The sequence below is a fragment of the Macrotis lagotis genome, chromosome X (genome assembly GCF_037893015.1).
Source record: "Macrotis lagotis isolate mMagLag1 chromosome X, bilby.v1.9.chrom.fasta, whole genome shotgun sequence".
Classification (NCBI taxonomy): domain Eukaryota; kingdom Metazoa; phylum Chordata; class Mammalia; order Peramelemorphia; family Peramelidae; genus Macrotis; species Macrotis lagotis.
This window is the reverse complement of record NC_133666.1, coordinates 624,156,966-624,177,464: the sequence shown is the minus strand read 5'-3', so window position 1 is coordinate 624,177,464 and position 20,499 is coordinate 624,156,966. Positions and strand designations below refer to the sequence as shown.

Genomic DNA, 20,499 nt, shown 5'->3' with positions numbered 1-20,499 from the left:
CAGGGCAGCCCAGACCTAGTGGGAAAAGGTCTTTAAAGTAAGGCAAATGATGTTGTCTTTACACAGAGTAGATAGGCTTAGTTCTGTGAAAAATCTTACAGAGGTATATGTCACTTAAAGTGCTTATTTGTAATTAGACAGTTTTTGCTTTATGGAAATTCACATTATAAAAACTAGAATTCTTAAAGAAATTCATATGCCAAAAATAAATTTTTGTAACTTTATTGTACAGTACTGTGCTTCCTCTCTCTTTCTCTAGCCCCTTGGCTCAAAGGGCCTTCCCTCCCCCCCCCCCCCCCCACAAAAAACCCTTCAAATAAAAGTGGAGGAATGGACACTTGGAGCAACCACCACAGCTGCCAAAGAGGAGACCATTGTGCTGTTCTACCTACCTGTCCATGTGTCTGGCCCGCCATGAGTCTATCTTCTGTCCATTCATGCTCCAGTACCACATATCTCCATCCTCTCCTGTCTATGTTGCCCCTCCTCACCCCCATGCCACATCCACCCTCTGCATGGTCTTCCTCTCAGTTTCAGCCAGGCCTCCATGTAGCTGACCCTAGTTCCCACATATTTCTTCTGCTGTTCTTTCTTTTCTGTCTTCTACCCCCATATGTCCTTGAACTCCTATAAGCATTTGGCCCCTTTCTTATCCACCTCCCTCCCTTCCTTCCCCATGTCTATAGACAAATCTGTACCATGTAAAAATCACTTTATGTAGAAGTCTGTGAAACAGTCCATTTTTGTAACTTGTCAAGGAGCTAACAATCTGCATAATTTATTAAGACAAGTTAAGAACTTGTTAACGAAAACATGTCAGAAGACATAAAGTTGAGTGTCCCAACAATGTCAAACAGTTCTGGTGGCCTATAAGAAATGCTGACGATATAAAGCTCCAACATTTTTGAGGTTATTCTAAAAACTGTTGGATCAAAAGCTGAAACAATTTCTTACTAAGCCCAGTAAGGTACAGGGCTCATTGAGTCCTGGTATCACCTCTAAAGAAGGGGAAAATTGGTTCCTCTCCAAGGGTACAAGCTATCCTGAATGCCTAGGTAGGAAAGCCCTTTTTATCTTTGGTGTGGTATAACTTGCTGACAACTAAGATGTGACTTTTAGAAAGTCCTGCATTCAACCAGGCCCCAAAGAGAATACAAGCTTCTCAGTTCTGCTAGGGAAACAATGATGAAAAGGGAGTCTGTCCAAAAGTATGGGGAGAGACTCTAAAATGACTAGAATTAGAGCTCAGGTGAACTGGGGGGAGGGGGATAGGTTAAATAATGTAGAGAAATGCCTTTGGATAACAACAATTCAACCTTAAAGATAGCATATGCTTGTCCCCAGGGTTGAACGTATGAAATATTCACCCCTCATGTTCATCATGGCTGATATTGGGGAATGACTGAACACATTGTGGCTTGTGATTGTAATGGAGTACTATTGTGCTAAAATAAATGATGAGGGGGCTGCTTTCAGAAAAAAAAAGCATGACAAGAGCTATATGAACTAATGCAAAGAGAAATAAGAAGAACCAGGAGACCATTGTACAGTAACAGCAATATTGTAATGATGAATAATTCTGTAAGACTTAGCTACTCTAATCAATACAAAGGACTCACGATGAAAAAATGCCATCCATCTCCAGAGAGAGACCTAATAAACTCTGAGTGTAAATTTAAATCTAAGTTTTTTGCTTTCTTGGGTTTTTCCTGATATGGTTAATATGAAAATGTTTCATATGATTTCACAGGTATAACTGATATAATTTTCCTTCTTTCTCAGTGGGTGAGGGAGGGGAGGGAATGAACTTGGGAGTTCAAAATTTAAAAAGAAAAGAATGTTTAAAATAATAAAAAATTTAAAATATTCACTTCCTTCAGAGAATTTAGGGTGAGCAAACCTTTGCAAGAGAAAAAAAGTGACATAATAAAATTTAGATCCTTTTCCTTCTGGTACCCTGGGGGAGGATGATGGCTAGGAAAGGACAAAAGGTGAGGAATGAGCACTCATTGCCATGTCTCCCTCAGGGAATAAAGGAGGAGGTATGCCCACGCCTGCTACTGCCTCTCCTGAGCAGGGAGGCAACCAATGTGGGTTGCCAGCTCTGGAAAGAACAAGCAGTGCCTCTTGTGGGCTGAGGTAGGGTGGGGGCAGGGAGGCGCAAAGGCTGTAACTAGCCCACATGCTGGTGAACACTGACCATTTTATGACCGTGCCAGCATTGCAGGCTCCCACAAGAAATCAAAATCTTTGGTGATTAGGAAACTGAATCATTCTATAGTTTCAAAATAAATCAAATATCAACTCTGTTTTCAGCTCTTTCCTCTCTCTGTACTTACTCTCTTCTTTTACGATGACTTCAACTATCATTTCTATGAAGGTGACTCCTAAATCTATCTATTGGTCCCTGTGCTATCCCACACCAACCCCTTTATAGGGATCACTGCATGCTAGAAAGAACCAAATTCATTTATTATTTTGATATTCCCTTAGTTCAGACCTTCATTACCTCTCACAAGTATTGCAACCAAATTAATCCTCCTGCCCCATCCAACTCATCCTACACACAGCTGCCAGATATGTCTTCTTAAGGCACAGCTCTGATCTCATCCTACTCCAGTTAAAAACAGTGAAGCCCAAAATTCCTCAGCATTCCAGGGCCTCAACAATCTGGCTTCAACCTGCCTGGCTGGCAGGCCTTATCTCATAGTCCTCAGCTTTCCACTCTGCATTCCGGTCAAACAGGACCACTTATCATTCCTCAAACTTGTTCCCACCCTTTCCGACCTCCAGGCCTTCAAGCTTTGCTTGCCCTCCCCCAATCTCGGTGGGTGGGAATCTTTTTGGTCTATGAAGGTCCATCTCAGGTGTCAAACATTTCTTCAGGAGCTAATGCATGCCAGGCACTGGGGATACAAAAAGAAAACTAAAACTGCCCCTGCCTCAAGGATTTAATATTTTTCTAGTAGGCCTTGGGGAAGGAAAGGGGAGGAGAAAGTAGCCAGGACACAGTCGGAAATGCAAAATTCATACAAAGTCATTTCATTTTGGGAGGAGATGGAAGAACTCTAACAATTAAAGAGATTGGCCACTGCCCCCATAAGAGGTGACATGAAGTTGAGACTGGAAGGAATCCTCAATATTTTAGGTTTCTCACAGAGTCCTAGCTGGGGGTGGGGGGTGGGGAATGACCAAACACAGGCCATACAATACACCCACAGGGAGCTCCAGCAGGTATGCTTGGCAGGTCAAGACATGCTCTGTGACTGCTTCTGTCATGTTTTTATAGAGGTAAAACAAGAGCAATGTTTTTAGAGCCAGAGGCCTTCCTGAGTATGGCAAAGTTATGATGGTGCAAAAAATAATAAGAAGAATAATTCCCATTTCTAGAGGTGTTCAAGAAAAGTGTTTTTCCTTACCACAATCTCCATTATGTACAAGGACTATTCTCACTTTGTAGAAGAGGAAACTGAGGTTTCAAGTTGCAGTTGCCAGACCTGGGATTTAAGGGGTAAGGCTTCTGACCCTAACTCCAGCACTTGTTCTCTCCTGCCCTTCAATCACTCCAAAAGGGGAATGAGCAAGCAGGTTTGGTGTCTGTAGGGATTTCTATAATCTTTCAGGTCCCTGATGTTTTCCCATTGATTTACTCTAAAAACAGAAAAGGAAATATTCTTACAGAAAGGATTTTGGAACAGCCACTATATATCAGAGATAAAACTTGAGCCTGGGTCTTTTAACATTTCTTGGATCTGGAATCCCACTCAGAATTGACGCAGACTTTAGGACAGGTCTCTCTATTCCCTATGTAGAAGCTCACATTCTTGAAATAGGGAAGGTCAAATTGCTGCACACCACCCTCTTGAACCTTACTATATAACTGCAAATAGACTGTTGATCACTGTTTAACAATAATAAAAGCACAAATCACTATATTTGGTTTTTAATTGGAGCTTTATAATCCCAACAAAGCAAATTAGGGTTCATTATTCCCATTTTACAGATGAAGAAATGGAAATTCTGAGAAGTTAGGTGCCTAGTTCCTGGGTTAATCAGTACTGAGATCTGCACTAGAACTAGGTTTGCTAGGTACTTGGGCTCCACAATCTGGCACTGTGGTTCTTTTCCAAACTTATCTCCTCTCCACATCCATTATACCACAGGCAAACCAGAAGACTAAATGGACCTGTCCCGTACTCACCTTGATCCCCAAGTGAGAGTACTTCCTCCCCTCCTACATCTGCTGAGTTCCTACTCATCCTCTGAAACCAAAAGGAGATGCTCCCTGAGTCTATGCCTCACGCTTCAGATGTCTTTGTACAGTAGGACTATTACCACTTTATTTCTGAAAGCTATTCATCTCAATATAACCAATATCCTAATAACTTTTCTTTTTAGATTTTTCAAGGCAATGGGGTTAAGTGGCCTGCCCAAGGCCACACAGCTAGGTAATTATTAAGTGTCTGAAACCAGATTTGAACCCAGGTACTCCTGACTCCAAGGCTGGTGCTTTATCCACTATGCCACCTAGCCACCCCCTCCTCATAACTTTTTTAACTCGGTCCTGTCTGTTCACCGTGGTTAATCTCTCCAGCCCACTTCTCTTATTTCTCTATACTATTTCTCTTAGTGATCTCATCAGTTCCATGTAATCAATGATCAACTCTATATTGATGAATCTCAGATCTATTTATCCAGCCCTTACCTCTCTCCTGACCTCCAGGCTATCTTCAACTTTTTATTAGATATCTTCAACTGGATGTCCTGTAGATACATTAAATTCAACATGTTCAACTAAACTCATTCTCTTTTACCTCCTTCTATCTTCCTAACTTCATTATTATTGTCAAGAGTGCCACCAACCTCAGAACTTAGGGGTTATCCTCAACTTCCTAGTCATCCCCTTTATTCATTTGACAAATTCTGTCAATTCTCCCTTTCTAACATCTTTAGTATGTATCTCCTAGCCTTGGGCTATCAGCACTTCATGCCAATAGGCCAAGTCTCCCTAGTTCTGGATCATCCCCCTCTCACCTGTCAAGTTGATTTTCCTAAAGTGCAGCTCTGACCAGGTGACCCTTTATTCAATAAACCCTAGTGATTACCAGGAGCAAATACAATTATTTTTTATTTGACATTCAAAGCCCTACCTTTCCAGTCTTCTTAATCTTACTCTGAGCACTTTGTTCTGATTCAGTGCCACTGGTCTCTTGGTCATTCCTTCCCCAAGTCACTCTTTTTCAGATATTTTCCCTCCATTCCTGAAATGCTCTCCCTCATTTCTGCCTCCAGGGCTCCTTCAGGTCCCGGATTCAATCTTACCATCTACAAAAAGCCTTTCCCAATCCCCACTACTACTAGTGCCTTCCTTCTGATGATTGCCTCCAATTGATCTTTCATATAGCTTTACCCAGTTATCCGTGTGTTCCTCCATTCAACTGTGAACTTCTGGGTAGCAGGGACTATTTTTATCTATATTTGTATCCATTGTGCTTAGTAGCATAGTGCTTGATTAATAGGAGATGGTTAATAAATACTTAATTTGGCATGGCTTGGTTGCCATGGATGCCCAAAATCCTCCATGTCTCACCATGGGTTCTGCTACTTTCCTGTTACAGTGTGTACCTGGTTTTTCCATCTGCCCTGAACTGAACAGGAACATGAGTGTATATCTCCAGAATTTGGCATGATGTATGGCACATAATAAGTTTTAATAAATAAATGCCCTTCCATTCCATTGAGAGCACAGCTGGATAAAACTCCTAGATCTCTATCAGATTCATAGCTAAGGAGGGACAGGACCTTTGCCCAAGATAAATGGCACAATAGTAACTGACAAATGAGAGAAAGCAGAGCTGTTCAATGCTTATTTTGTTTCTGTTTTTTTCTGCCAAAGAGAATGAATGACCTTTGCATTACCAACAACAGAACAAAAATGACTCATAGGGAGCTGGTGCCCAAGATAGGTAAGGCTTTGTAACAAAAATTCCTATTTTTTCTAAATGTATTCAAGTTACTTAAACCAAATGGATTTCATCTTCAGGTAGATATGATTAGTAAACTGCTGTGATTCTGAAAGAGTATGGAAAGTAGGAGATGTACACAAGAAGGGAGATGTCATGTTTCAAGTTCCAAATAAGAGAGAAGAGACTAACTAGAAACTACAGGTCAGTGAGCTTGAATTTTATTCATGAGAAAATTCTAGAATAGATTACAAAGAAATGGTGGAATATTTGGGAAGGGAAGCAGTGACTACAAAGAATCAATATGGCTTCACTAAGAACTGGTCATTTTCAACTAACCTAATTGCCTCTTTTGACAAAATCACTAAACTGATGATGCTGATGATAGTTTGTCTTTTGTTCTCAAGGAGGTGATGCCAGTACAAGCAAATGAATTGGATTTGAGTGAAGGGGATGCTGTGCTAAGTCACTAGCCTCACTTTCTCCTTCAAGTCATCTGAGTTCAATGGCCAGATATAAATCAGGAGGACTGGAGATGGTCCTGGATGAGAGACATCAGGGACAACTGACTGACACAAGGTCACACAGCTAGTAAGTGTCAAGTGTCTGAGGCTGGATTTGAACTCCAGTCCTCCTGACTCCAAGGCCAGTGCTCTATCCTCTGTACCATGTAGCTGACCTAAACTAGGAGATGAAAGAAATACTATGTATATAGTATGTTTAGATTTTTCTAAAACATTTTGTAAAACTGTAACATCTCATTATTTTTATGGAACAGATAGAAAGAAATGAATTAGAAGACACAATTAGATGATATCAGAACTGACTGGATGACCAGAATCAAAGTAAGAGTTAGCTGTTCATGGTTCATGGAGGGTTAACCCAGAAGTTGCAGAAGCCAGTTTGAACTCAATGTCAGGATTCACTTCCTTACAATTAGAATCTTCCAAAAGGAAAAAGTGGTAAAAGATTCCCTTTTCTTGCAAGCATTCTAGTAGCGGCTGGATGAGGTCCCTTCTGACCCTTAAAATTCTATGATTATGTGCTGGTCAATCATTTCCCCCCCGCCACATCCCCATCTTTTCCATTCTGTTCTTGCATCCATCTTTTGCATATGATATAGTTTGATATTTTATTTTATTGATATTTTATTTAACACAAACAAAAATGCACAGAACAGTATATTCCTTTTCTTGACTCCTTGGTAGTATTCAGATGGGTGATTGATGGCTAGGCAAGCTACTCTCTCCACAATGATTTTACAATTCTTAGAGGAAACATTGTTGAACAATCTCTACACAGAGTAAGATTTATTGCACATCAGGAGCATTTCTTGCTCTCTGATGTGGTGTATCAAAAATTCCGGAATTAACTTGCCCACACACTGTGCCTTCTTACTGCTTCCTTAACCAACACAGGCATAAGAACTAGCCTCTTTAATGACCTCCTCTTGGTTTATGGGAGTTTTGTCTGATTTTGCTTATTCAATTGATGTCAGATGAACTTTTTGGTTCTCTTTTTGACTATTTTAGAATTCACAAAGGACCTGAGGACGGATATGCTGCAACAAGATAACAGCCCCTTACTTGGGCAATATCAAGGATGAGATTTTCTGAACCTATCTTTACTTTTTTAATTATTTTTAGTTTTTCAAGTCAATGGGTTAAGTGACTTGGCCAAAGTCACACAGCTAGGTAATTATTAAGTGTCTGAGGCCAGATTTGAATTCAGGTCCTCCTGACTCCAGGGCTGGTGTTCTATCCACTGCATCACCTAGCTGCCTATCCTTTCAAAAGGGAGGCTGAATGGGCAAATTTTCTCTATGAATCCACTTCAGTCACTTCAGACAATTCCCCCTTTCTCTTTATCAGCACTATTTCTATGGGTGTTTTCAGGATTTGATGCCTGAGTGCTTTCTGTCCCTCTAGGATTGACTTCCTCTATAGAACTTTAGTCCACTGAATGCTCCTTATTCTTCTTTTGAATCCCTTGAAATCTGTTCTCTCAAGTTTTTTTTTAATCTTTTTTTATTTATTTAAGGCAATGGGGTTAAGTGACTTTTCAGATTTGAACTCAGGTCCTCCTGACTCCAGGACTAGTGCTCTATCCACTGTGTTACCTAGTTGCCCCAAAAATCTGTTCTCTCTAAATCTAGGATCGCCCATTCCCAACTTCCCTCTATCACAGAGGTTAAGATGGAAGGATCATTTCCCCTGGAATTTTCCTTCATTCCTATCTCACGGCAGTTTCTCTATGTGGATAAGAATCAGTTTCATTGTAAAATTTCCCCTTACCTGAGTTAAATTAAATTCAAAAAACAATTATTGAGCAGAATCTCCATTTTTCAGGAGGATACTCCAGCCAGACATAGCTTCATTTCTCTCCAGGCTGACAGAAACCTCTTCCCTCTAGAAGCTCATTCAACTCTGAATTTCCCCTTCCCTTCTGAGCATCTCTCAGAACCTCCATTTTAAGAATGAACAGGCCAGCCTTTTCCAGCTACAATTCTGAGCCTCCAGATTTTCTCTACAATGAGTGCTCTGCCTTCCCTATCTCCTTGAGGGAAGGACTGTCTTTCTTTCTCCTTGTACTTGTACTCCCATCACTTAGTACCTGGGAAGTTAAACACTTGTTGACTTGAATTAAGTGTAGGAAGGCAAACCCACTAGATTGGAATGGGAGGTTTGGGTATGGTTGTCAAGGGTTTTATAGTCATTCACACTGGATTTTACTAAATGGGATAGTGACATGGTCAGGACTGCATTTGAGGAAAATCACTTTGGACTGGAGAAGTGAAATGGCTTCCGGCAAGGACATCAAATGGGAGGTTATTGCAATAGTACAGGTGAGAGGTGCTGAACACCTAAACTTGGATGCATAGAACAGCTGGGAGAGATATTATGGGGTAGAAGTAGAGATATAAATTTGGACATTTGGCAGTGGGAAAAGCAAAATTACTAATCAGGAAAGAGACTTGGACTGGATATGGTCTTCCCAAAGAAGACTATGACATCAGCAGAGGTGATGCCATGACAAGCACATGAACTGGATTTTAGTGAGGGGAGGCTGTGCTAAGTCACCAGCCTCACTTTCTCCTCCAGAACCATCTGGATCTAGTGGCCAGATATGAATTAGGACAACTGGAGATGGCTCTGGATACAAGGCAATCAGGGTTAAGTGATTTGCTCAGGGTCACACAGCCAGAGTGAAGTGCCTGAGGCTGGACTCAAATTTCAGTCCTAACTACAAGGCTAGTGTTCTATCCACTGTGCTGTCTAGCTGTCCCAGGATTGGATATATAAATTTGAGAGTCATCTGCATAAAAATGGTAATTAAATCCATGGGATCTAAAGAGTGAGAGAGCACAGAAAGACAATAGAAGAGACCCAGGACATAGCTTTGGGGAATATCCTATCTATAGTAAAAGAGTATGAAAGGTATGAAACAGCAAAGTAGAATAAGTTAGATATGTAGGAGGAAAACTCAGAAAGACTTCTTGAAGGAGAGGGTAATCAATTATTTCAAGCACAATAAGGAAGTCAAGCAGAAACTGAGAAAAAAACCCCCATCAGATATGGTAATTTTGGAGAAAGTAGCTTCAGTTAATTTGAGATAAGTAGCCAAATTGCAAGGGGTTGAGAAAAAGTAGAGATAATGGATGAAGACAACTTTTTTTTTAGGAGTTTGGCTGTGAGAAGAGATTGATGGAGTGAGGTGATCTGATGGATAGGATAGGTGTAATGGGAGTTTTTCAGGGAGACTGGGGTATGTTTGTAGTCAATAAGGAAGGAGCCAAGAGATAAAGATTAGAGGGAATAATCTCTTGTAGAAGACCAGGCAGGAAAGAATAAAGAACAGAAGTAAAGAAATTTGCATTGGTGAGAAGGGTCATCTTCTTATCAAAGACCAAAGAGAGTAAGGGAAGATGTTAAAAGATTTTGAGATATATGAAGGGGGAAAGAGGGACAAATTGTCTCTCTTTTAAGACAACCTCCTAAGCTGTATGGTTTGGAAAGTTTTGTGGGGAACAGGATAAAGGATAAATCAGAGTAAAGTAAAAGGATTTTCTTCCTGTGAAGATCTAGTTAAGATCACATACAGCAAAGTAACATGAAATAATTCTGGAAAGGAAGGTGGGGACTAGTCAAAGGATTCTGCATTTTATCCTAGAGGTCATATGAAACTACTGACAAATTTTTGATAGGATAATGATATGGTCACATTGTATTTTACAAGTACCATCAGTAAGGTATGTCAAAAACATATGACCTGTTCTTTCCACAGAGAGCTCCATCAGATGTCCTGATCATTGAAGTACCCCCACCTTTATTATGCCATGCACCTACACTGTTCATGATATTTCCTGAACTCATCTATTTCCTCTTTTGTCCAGGTGATCTGAAATACAATCAGAAAAAAATTTGATTCCTATTTCTGTTTCCCTGTATCTTTATATAAACATTCTCTTCTATGTTGCCTTATTCTTGTTTCTGTCTCCTTTTTTTATGTTCCCCAATGCCTAGTAGAGTAGGCTTAATGGTCAAATTTCCTTGAATGAGGGTATTTTAATACATAATGTTGCCTTACCCTCCTTTTTACTTGTCCTATTCCATTTGAATGAGATATACCTTTCATATCCTAGCTAGGGGTCTCATTAAGTTAAGTCTGAGTAATACCAAGAGGCCAGACAGACTCCTTATCCTAGGATGTCTAGCTCATCATGTTCCTATTGCTTGTTTATTGACCTGCTTAGGAAACCTATGGTCCAGGCTTTATTTTTAGGAACTGGAGCTAATGAAGCTCAATATTTTGTCCTATGGATAAGTATGGTGCTAAACCTACAAAATGGTTTCTATTAATACCATATCTGGTATTTGTTCTCTGGTCTCCAACTTCCTTCACAATTTTTCACATTTCATTCATTGATTCATACAATTAATACAATAAATATTTATTAAGCACCTATGTGCTAGGAACTGAGATACAAAGTTTAGATCATATGTGGCCTTGCCCTTTTATTGGCTTACCAGCTAGTCTGGTAAATACTACATAGTTTGTAGGGAAAAATTACTATAACTAGGGGGAACCAAGGAAGGTTTCCTAGAAAAGATGACATTTCCAGTTGGACTTTAAAGGATGATTAGGAATTAACTCTACACCATTAATGTGCTTTTCCTAGTACATTTATTTATACAGAACAAGAAGCATAAAGAAATAATGAAATCAAAAGATTTCTTAAGGAATATTATTCATTTCAGGCAAGGACACTTAAAAAATTAATCCTATCCTAGCCAGTTAACAATTCCCTATGACATGAACTACAGTGGTCCAAAAGGCATTGTATCTTTCTTCCCAGAACACTTTCTCTGCATTTACCTCTCAATATGGGTTTGGGATAGTTAGGTAAGTTGGACAAAATTAATGTTGAACTCTAGGATAATCAGGAAGTCATTGGTTGGTTCTTAGTTCGCCGAATGTATCTTCTTATTTAGTGATTGTAATGGAAAAGTTATGGGCCTTTCCAGTTCTCTTCATCAGAATCAGGAGAACTAGATTCAAATTCTAGCTACTTGCAAACCACGTTGCTAGGGCAAGTCAATCTACCTCTGTGTGCTTCATTTTGCTCACCATTAGTTCACAAAATAGTTGTGATAAAATATACCATAAACTTTAAAGCAGGGAGAGTAATAGTAATAATAATATAATAACAGCTAGTGCTTACATAGGGTTTTTAAGATTTGCAAAGAGCTTTTTCAAATATTAAGTCATTTGACCCTGATAAGAGCCCTAAGAGAGAAGTGCTATTACTATTATCTCCATTTTACATTTGAGGAAACTGAGGCAGACAGTGATTAAATGACTTTCCCATGGTCACACAGCTAATAAATAAGGCAGTATTCAAATACATTTTCTTGACTCCAAGACCAGTACTCTATCTACTATGCCATCTAACTGCCCTTAAGATTTTCTAATGACCCCCTTTTTCACATAGTAGCAGAAAGGGGTAGATTAAAAAAAAAAAGAATGAAGAAGTTCTGGAGATGGGGTCTCGGGAAGAATAGCTCACCTGGGGCCTGAGTGGCAGAAGCTCTGCTGCCATTGCCTAGTCTCCTGGGTTCCCCTCAGGGAGTCAGGGAGGAACCTGGTGAGTGGCCAGAGCTGGGAAAAGAGAAAGGCATATGTGGAAGACCGGTCCTGGCTTGTGATTCCCCCTCTGTCACTCTGGGATTCCCCAGTTTTCAAAAGAATGGCCCTTGGCCCTTCCCCCTCCCTTTCATTCCTATCCTCATCATCACTATGAGCACAGCATGTATCCTTGAAGGTTGTTAGTTGCTGTTAACTGTACCCTATTCAAGTCTATCTTTTCCAGCAAATTCTGATCTGACCCTCAAGTATATCTTAAAAATCACAAAGATAAAAAAGGGTTTATATGTCCTCTCTGAAAGACTTGAGACAAGCTAATCTTTTCTCTACCTTTCAAGCTTTATTCTTTCTTTCATAACAGTTTCATAACAGCAACTCTACTCCCTGTCACTTTTCAAGGCTTGGTTGCTACAGGAAGGTTCCCCTTGGCTCACCTCTGCTCAGTGTCAGCTCCCTGAGCATTCTGCATGTACTTTGGGATCCATGTTTATTGTCTGATTATAACAAAGTACCTTCCACAAATGTGTTAAAATTATATAAATACATCACTGATTAGAGAAATGCACATTAAAACAACTCTGAGGTACCACCTCACACCTATGAGATTGGCAAACATGGCAAAAAAGAAAAATGAAAAAAATGATAAATGTTGGGGGGGGTGGATGTACAAAAACTGGGACACTAATACATCGTTGGTGGAGTTGTGATCTGATCCAACCATTCTGGAGAGTAAATTGGAACTATGCATAGCCTTTGATTCAGCAACATCACTACTAGGTCTGTATTCAAAGAGATTATAAAAAAGGGGAAAGAATTCACACGTATAAAAATATTTACAGCAGCTCTTTTTGTTGTGGCAAATAATTGGAAATTGAGGGGAAGCCTATCAATTGGAGAATGGCTGAATAAATTGTGGTATATGAATATGATGAAATACTACTGTTCTGTAATAAATCATGAACAGGTGGATTTTAGAAAAACCTGAACTTACAAGAACTGGTGCTGAGCGAAGTTAGCAGAACCAGAAGATCATCTGTGATGATTATATAATGATCATCTATGATACTCTTGGTTCTTCTCAGCAATACAGTGATCAAAGACAATTTTAAAAGACTTGAGATGGCAAATGCTATCCACACCTAGTGAAAGAATTATAGAACCTGAATGCAGACCAAACCATACTATTTTCACTTTTTAAAATTTGTGTTTTTTCTTTCTAAATTTTTTTCTTTATGTTCTGATTTTTCTTTCACAACATGACCCATAAAGAAATTTATTTAACATGATTGTCTAGTACATGTAAAACCTATAGGAGAAAAATGTGGAAGTCAAAATCTTTCAAAAAGTGAATGTTGAAAACTATCTATCTTTACATGTAATTGGGAAAAAAGTTTAAATTTAAAAAATTATGATTACTTGTTAGATGCAATAAGAGGTAACTTACTTAAATTATTCAAATGTCTTCTGAGTAGCATTATCAAGTGAGGCAACAAATAGGATACATTAATTCTCTGGTGTTCACTTTTGTTATGGAGTACATTCTAAGCTATGATTCAATTAGAATGGGAAATTTATACATAGTAAGGTCTTCCAAATGCCTCTGTTTGCAGATGACATTGCCCTAATTACCTTGAAAGGGTCTCCTCACTGAGATCCATAGCAGCTGAGAAAAGATCAGATAAACAATCTAAATAGGAGAAACTAAATGGATGAAAAAATCTATATTGATCAAATTATGTTATGCAAATGAATGAGCAGGCTGGTAGGGCATATATCTAGGGCAGGTATTTCAGATGTACAATAAGCTTAGGAGACTGAATAGTCCTCGATGATCTCAAGATATTTTGTGGCACAAACTCTCATTTAAAAGTATTCTTTTTGGGGTGGCTAGGTGGTACAGTGGATAGAGCACCGGCCCTGGAATCGGGAGTACCTGAGTTCAAATCCGGCCTCAGCCACTTAATAATTACCTAGCTGTGTGGCCTTGGACAAGCCACTTAACCCCATTGCCCTGCAAAAAAACCAAAAAAAAAACCCCATTCTTTTGAAGACGCATAGTGACCAAAGAGAGTCAAAATGACCTGAGTTCAAGGTATGCTTCTGATGAATCCTGAATGACCCTGGGTATGTTCATTAGCCTCTCAAGGCCTCCAGGCAACTGCAGAGCAGCTTTCTGCCACTGGAATTTTTGTTACTGGGGAGTCAGTGAAGTCCCAGAGATAGCTTAAAATCTTTCAATGAGGGGGCAGCTAGGTGGCGCAGTGGATAAAGCACTAGCCTTGGAATCAGGAATACCTGGGTTCAAATCCGGTCTCAGACACTTAATAATTACCTAGCTGTGTGGCCTTGGGCAAGCCACTTAACCCCATTTGCCTTGCAAAAACCTAAAAAACAAAAACAAACAAACAAAAATCTTTCAATGACAAATAATGCTGCACACTATGGAATAACAGTCTCTGAGGAATAAAAATTGTGGGTGACCTTAAGGACAAGGGTGAACACTGGGTGGGCTGTAGCTTAATGCCAAGGGCGATATCCTTGTGAGAAGTGGCAAAAAAGGAATCACACATAAAATATATAATCAAAAAGGGGGGGGGGGGAGACAGTAAATAGAACAGCTGCAGAACTGTGCTTAAACCCAGTGTTTAATAACCTCCAGGACACTTGATTGGTTCTGGGGAGGACTTCAGTCAAGCCACAGGACAATAAAAGAAGCACCTGCTCACCATGGAGCCATGAAAAGTACACCTGGCCTTCTAATCCATTCTTCCACTCAAGTTCCCAGAAAGAAGGGCCTACATTTTTCCCCTCCCATAAAGCCCTAGAACATTCTGGACACAGAGAAAACTCAGTCAACATCTGCAGAATGGGTTTTTAGCTCCCACTTTGGTTTTGGGCAATCAGGGCAATTCATCTACTTGGGAGGTAGCTTTGATGTCAACTCATTCAATTCATACCTTGATATCTTTTCAACTTTATGTTGTAAATCAAGGATTAAAATTGCCAAAGAAAAAAAAAGTCACCAAAGAAAAGTGAACTTCCTGCAGACTTGTTTAGCATGACAGGAAAAAGTGGTTCTGCATTCTTTTCAGAGCAACTTTATGGGACCCAGAGAGAAGAAAGTTCATGTGTTTTCTAAATTCCTTGGAACAAGAATAGCCCTTTTTAAAATCTATTTTGAAATTGAGAGAGAACATCTGTCACCTCACTGGGTATTTTATATGGATTACCTGAATTCTTCAGAGAATGGAAATAGCATCAATGGGAATATGACATGTGGAGACCTAGCACACATAAAATATAAAATGCATAGACACAAATGACATGTAAAACAGAAATATGAGTTTAATTCATCATTAATTAAAGTTTGCCTTTAAATTCAGATTTAATTGGCTGCATCTAAGCTGATAAAGAATTTTGCAACCCTTTGCAGAATCGCTAACAAAAGTAGCACCCTCAAGTTCTGAGGGATAAGAAATGGTCTTTAAAAATTGACATAGAGGGTGGCTAGGTGGCACAGTGGATAGAGCATGAGCCCTGGAGTCAGCAGTACCTGAGTTCAAATGTGGCCTCAGACATTTAATAATTATCTAGCTGTGTGGCCTTGGGCAAGCCACTTAACCCCACTGCCTTGCAAAAAAACTAAAAAAATTGACATAGAGCTCAAGGGAGAATTTAATTGTAATTCTCTCTCCTTAGTCTAAACTTGATGGACTCAAGCTATTATAATAATCCTTCCATAGAGACAACAGAAGGAAGTGGAAAGAGTCACCAAGCATCAGGAAACCTGAGCTCTATTTCTGACTGCCACTTTCTCTAAGCCTCAGTTTCTTTATCTATTAAATTAGGCAAATCATTCCTTCCCTCAAAGATCTGTTGTAAAGCTCAATAGAGGGGCGGCTGAGTGGTTCAGTGGATAGAGCACCGGTCCTGGAGTCAGGAACACCTGAGTTCAAATCCAGCCTGACACTTAATAATTACCTAGCTGTGTGGCCTTGGCCAAATCACTTAACCCCATTTGCCTTGCAAAAACCTAAAAAAAAAAGCTCAATAGAAAATGGATGCAAAGGTACATAAAGCAGTTTACAAACAAAAGATATTATCATTAATGGAAAAACTTGTATTTTTAGTTCTGGCTAATTACTTGTTTCACCATCATTTCACATGAAGCTTGAATAGTTCTCATATATGTACAATCATATTTCTCACAGATAAAGGCACCTGAAGATCAAGACTGGGAGAAGGAAACTAAATCATAGGATTCTGCCACCAAGAGGGCAGAAACAACGTCTGGATTCCTCCTTCTGGTCAAGCATCTAGCACAGGGTCCTCCCTCCCTGCATACACAGCAAGCAAAATGAAGAGCTGGAACTGGAAGATCATTTGGCAGAAATCCTTCATTTTACATGAGGAAACAGATCCAAATATCTAGTAATATCCCTGTGTGTCTAAAAGTAACACTTGTTAAACCACAGGTCAGTCAATAGAGACTAACTCTCACACACCAAATACAAGGCAGACCTGATCAGCACTACCACAAAGTTTTGGCCCTAAAGTTTTAAAGGACCTCTGGGTGTTCTCAAATGAGTGCTAACAGCTAAGACACTCAGGAAAGTGATCTATGGAATGGAGCACCTGTTTATGTAAAGTGTGCAGCTATGATTGGACAGGTAGTGTCTTGTGTGACATGCACAAATGTATATCTTTCTATGCGAATGTACTTGGGTCTGCCCAAAAGTGTCTATCTCCTCACAACCACATACATATCCATGTGTCTGTCAGTCCTCTAACCATCCATACGTGAGTGTGTCTACCTTGTCCTAGAACTCCTTTAAGCAGTGCCCCAAACACCTGAAACCTTCAAGTCCAACCCACCTTTCTAAAGATTCTGTCTTGTATAAACTCTTAGGGGGATGGAGAAATGAAAGAATGATAGAAGGGAGGAATGAAACTTCATGGAAGGAGAGGGGAGGTAAGAGAAGAGGGTTAGGTAAAGTCGAAAAGAGGAAAAGGGGGGAAGGAGACAGAATTGGTAGAGAAAGGAAAATCTATGGAAGCTGGGAAAAGAAGGAATGTAGGAGAGAGAGGATCCCCTGCAGAGAAGAGGGCTGGCAGAGGTGGAGGGAGAAAACTGAAAAGTGGAGGGGGCTAGCAGAGGCACAGGAAAAAGAAGGGGACTGGAAAGGAGGAGGCCCAGTTTAGGGCAGGGAAAGAAAGGGTTGCTAACAGTGAGAGGAGAGGGCCTGAGGCAGGGGAGGGAACTGACAGATCTCAGACAGAGGGAATGCCTGCTCTGGCAAATGAAAAGGGAAGAATGTGGAGCTCTGGGGTTTAGGGAGAGAGGATGCTTGGTGCAATGAAGGAGAATTGGAGTGGAATTGAGGAAGGAAGGAGTAGAGAAGGGGACAATTAAGGAAACCAGCGTGCCTCAGAGAAGGGTACCTGGAGGGGAAAGGGGGGGGAATCTATGGAGGAGCAGGGCAAAGAGGGAGAGAAAAGGGGACCCTGTGGGGGCAGGGGCTAGAGAAGTGAGAGAAGAGGACTACCTAGACAAGGGGGCAGAAAAGGCACCGAAAGGGAATTCTGTAAAAAAAGATTGATGAAGGGGGTGGGGAAGAGAGGGGATATCTGGCAAAGCCAAGAGTGGAGATCACTGCAGGAGAGGGGAGGTGTGTGAAGGGGAGCTGAAGTTAGGAGGGTAAGATATTTATGAAAGGGGAGGTAAAGGGGGGAAGGGGAGTGAAGGGAGGGAACTTGCCGGCATCGGAGGGAGAAAAAAGGGGGGATGAGAGATTGGAGGGGGGCCCTGCACGGGAATGAACTGTTGCGAATAAGAGGAGGGAGCCCGGCTGAGGAGAGGCCTAGAGGGCAGGATCCCGAGTAGGGGAAGGAGGTCGGTGGGCAGAAGCTGGAGGAGACTTTGGGCAGGTAAAGGGGGGAGAGGGGCAGGAGGGAGCTAAGAGGGAGAGGTGAGCAGGGAAGAGAGTCAGTGGGGGCCAGAAGGGAGGAGTCTAAGCAAAGAGGGAGCCGGGAGGGGGCTACAGAGAATGAGAAGGGGGGATCGTTAGCAGGGAAGGAAACAGGGCTGTGGGTCGAAGCGAGGGGAGGTGCCCTCCGGGTAGGGAAGGGAGGGGCTGGTGGGGCGAAAAGGAAGACCACTCTCCCCAAACAGGAGAGGAGATTCGAAGGACGAAAGAGAGGGGGGTCCCTGGGCAGGGGAGGAGACAGTGGGACCGGGGAGAGACCGCGGTAGGGAAGGGGGCCCACGGGAGCGAGAAGGGAAGAGCCCGCACGGGCTAAAGGGTGAGAATCTCTCTGGGCAAGGGAGGAGACTGGCAGGAGCGAAAATCGGGGGCTGCAGGCAAGGCAGGGGGCCGACGGGAGGCAGGAGACAGAACAGAGGACCGGGCCGAGGGGGGCAAAAGGAGTGTCGGAGAAGACACGGGGGGGAGTGGGCAGGGGAGGGGACGTGTGGGGTGAGAAGCAGGGACCGTGGACAGCGGAGGGGGCCGGCGGAAGCGAGAAGGGGGTACCCTGGTGAGAGGGCAGGCGGGGGAACCCCGGGGAGGGGAGGGGCCGGCAGAGGAGAAGGGGGTCTCCGGGGAGGGGAGAGTGGAAGACCGGGAGCCGCGGGGACACCAGAGGGAGGCGAAGGAGAAAGGGGGACCGGAGGGGCGGCGCAGGCAATGGGGGGGGACCCCGGGCCCTCCCCGACTCTCCCCCTTACCCCTCCACGTCTGGGGCCGGCCGGGACTCACCCTCCGCTCCGGGGCCGCGCCGGGGACCGGGGCGGTGGACACAGACCGGCCCCACTGAACCCCGAACCGCCCCCACGGAGAGCCCGATCTCCCCGACCGGAAGTGTCGCCCCAGATTCCCGCCCCTCTTGGGGGAGCTGCCCAATCCTAGGTCGGAATGCGCCCGGGGCCGCAATAGGCTGTGGGGAGGACTCCGAGTCTCGGTGGTCCGTCCGCCCGTCCCTGGCCGGGCCTGCGCAGAGCGCGGGGGGCGGCCCTGGCTAAGACACGTGGCTCGGGGTGGGGGGAGAAGTGGGGGTGCTTCTCTGGAGGGGGTCATAGCGACACCTTGTGTGACGAGGAGGACCTGGAGCCGCCCCTAAAAGGGGGCACATCCAGAGCCCCCAGATTCGCTACGGTCCGGAGGCCAGGAGCGAGGCCACCCCCAGGTCGGGCTTCCGCAATACCAGCTCATTCATCCAAGAAACATTCATTTAGTGACTGGTGTATGCAGAGCTCATGCTGAGCACCAGATGGGCCAAGATCGGGCTTGGCCAGGGCTCGTAGATGATCAGCTTAGACTGGGGTCAAACCCAGAATGATAGGTGCTTGGGAGAGAGATGCACAAGTGAATTATGTTTGCCAACTAACGTTTATTAAGCATATCCTTACTATGCCAGCACTGGGGATACAAAAAAAACCCACTTCCTTAAGCTTACAATGCGGGGCGGGGGGGGGGGGGGCAAGGCGGGAGAGAACATGCAAACTTCTGTAAACCGAATACTGGGGTGGGGTTGGGGGGCCGGGTATTTGAAAGGGAAAGCACCAAGATTAAAGACTGGGCAAGATTTCATAGCCAGGGCAGCCAAGTAGCAAGATGAGGGAGGAAGCATATTCAGGCTTGGAGGAGAGCCAGGGAAGAGTCTTTAGGAGCAGCTTGGCCAGTGTCCCCGAAAGGAGAGCAGGGTGAGATGCCACAAAATGTAACTGGAAAGGTAGGAAGAGATAGGTCAAGAAGGGCACTGAAAGCCAAACAAAAGATTTCATTTTTGATCCTGAAGGTGATGTGAGCCAGTGGAGTTGATTAAGAGGTTTATAGTATCAGAAGAAGAGAACCAGAATGTTTCTTGAAGGAGATGTTTTAGGATGGTTTGTAAGGTCAGAAGAGGAAATGAACCAGAAGGCTTCTAGAAGGATACATTTTAATTAATCAGTCCACAGGCATTTAATAAGCTTGATTAATCAGTTGTGACAGGCCCTGAGTTAGGGATATAAAGAAATGAAAGCCTCTGTTCTTAAGGAGCTTAAATATTTGGGCATTACCTTGCATATACCTATCTTGTATGTCTCTATTAGATCAGAAACTCCTTGAAAGCAGGGGCTTTTTCCTCTGCTTTAATTTAGAATTTAGTCTATTACCTGTCATATAATGATGATGAAGATATTTGTCCCTCCTTCTGGAAGACCATGACATCAGGGAGGTGATATCAGAACAAGCAAGTGAGTTGGATTTGAGTGGGGGACGGGGCGCTGTGCTAAGTCACCACAGACTCACTTTCTCCTCTGGACCTATCAGGGTCCAGTGGCAGGATAGAAATCAAGATGACTGGAGATGGCCCTGGATGCAAGGGTCAAGTGACTTGTTCAAGGTTACAC

General features: G+C 42.5%; 1 protein-coding gene across 6 annotated transcripts in view; it reads right to left on the bottom strand.

Annotated features, from left to right (window-relative positions):
- Positions 1 to 18,945, bottom strand: part of LOC141500233 (uncharacterized) — a 58,340-nt gene extending 39,395 nt beyond the window's left edge. Inside the window, exons 1-2 of one of the 6 annotated variants that reach the window (XM_074203249.1) lie at positions 12,031 to 17,487; positions 10,233 to 10,361 (exon numbers count right to left, since the gene is read on the bottom strand). Coding sequence is in view for 1 of the 6 variants with exons in the window: in XM_074203246.1 (XP_074059347.1) it covers positions 12,031 to 12,063 (33 nt within the window). In the remaining 5 variants the exon portion in view is untranslated. The other 5 variants (XM_074203250.1, XM_074203251.1, XM_074203246.1 and 2 more) reach the window with 5 other exon arrangements.
- Positions 18,946 to 20,499: the final 1,554 nt, after the last annotated feature.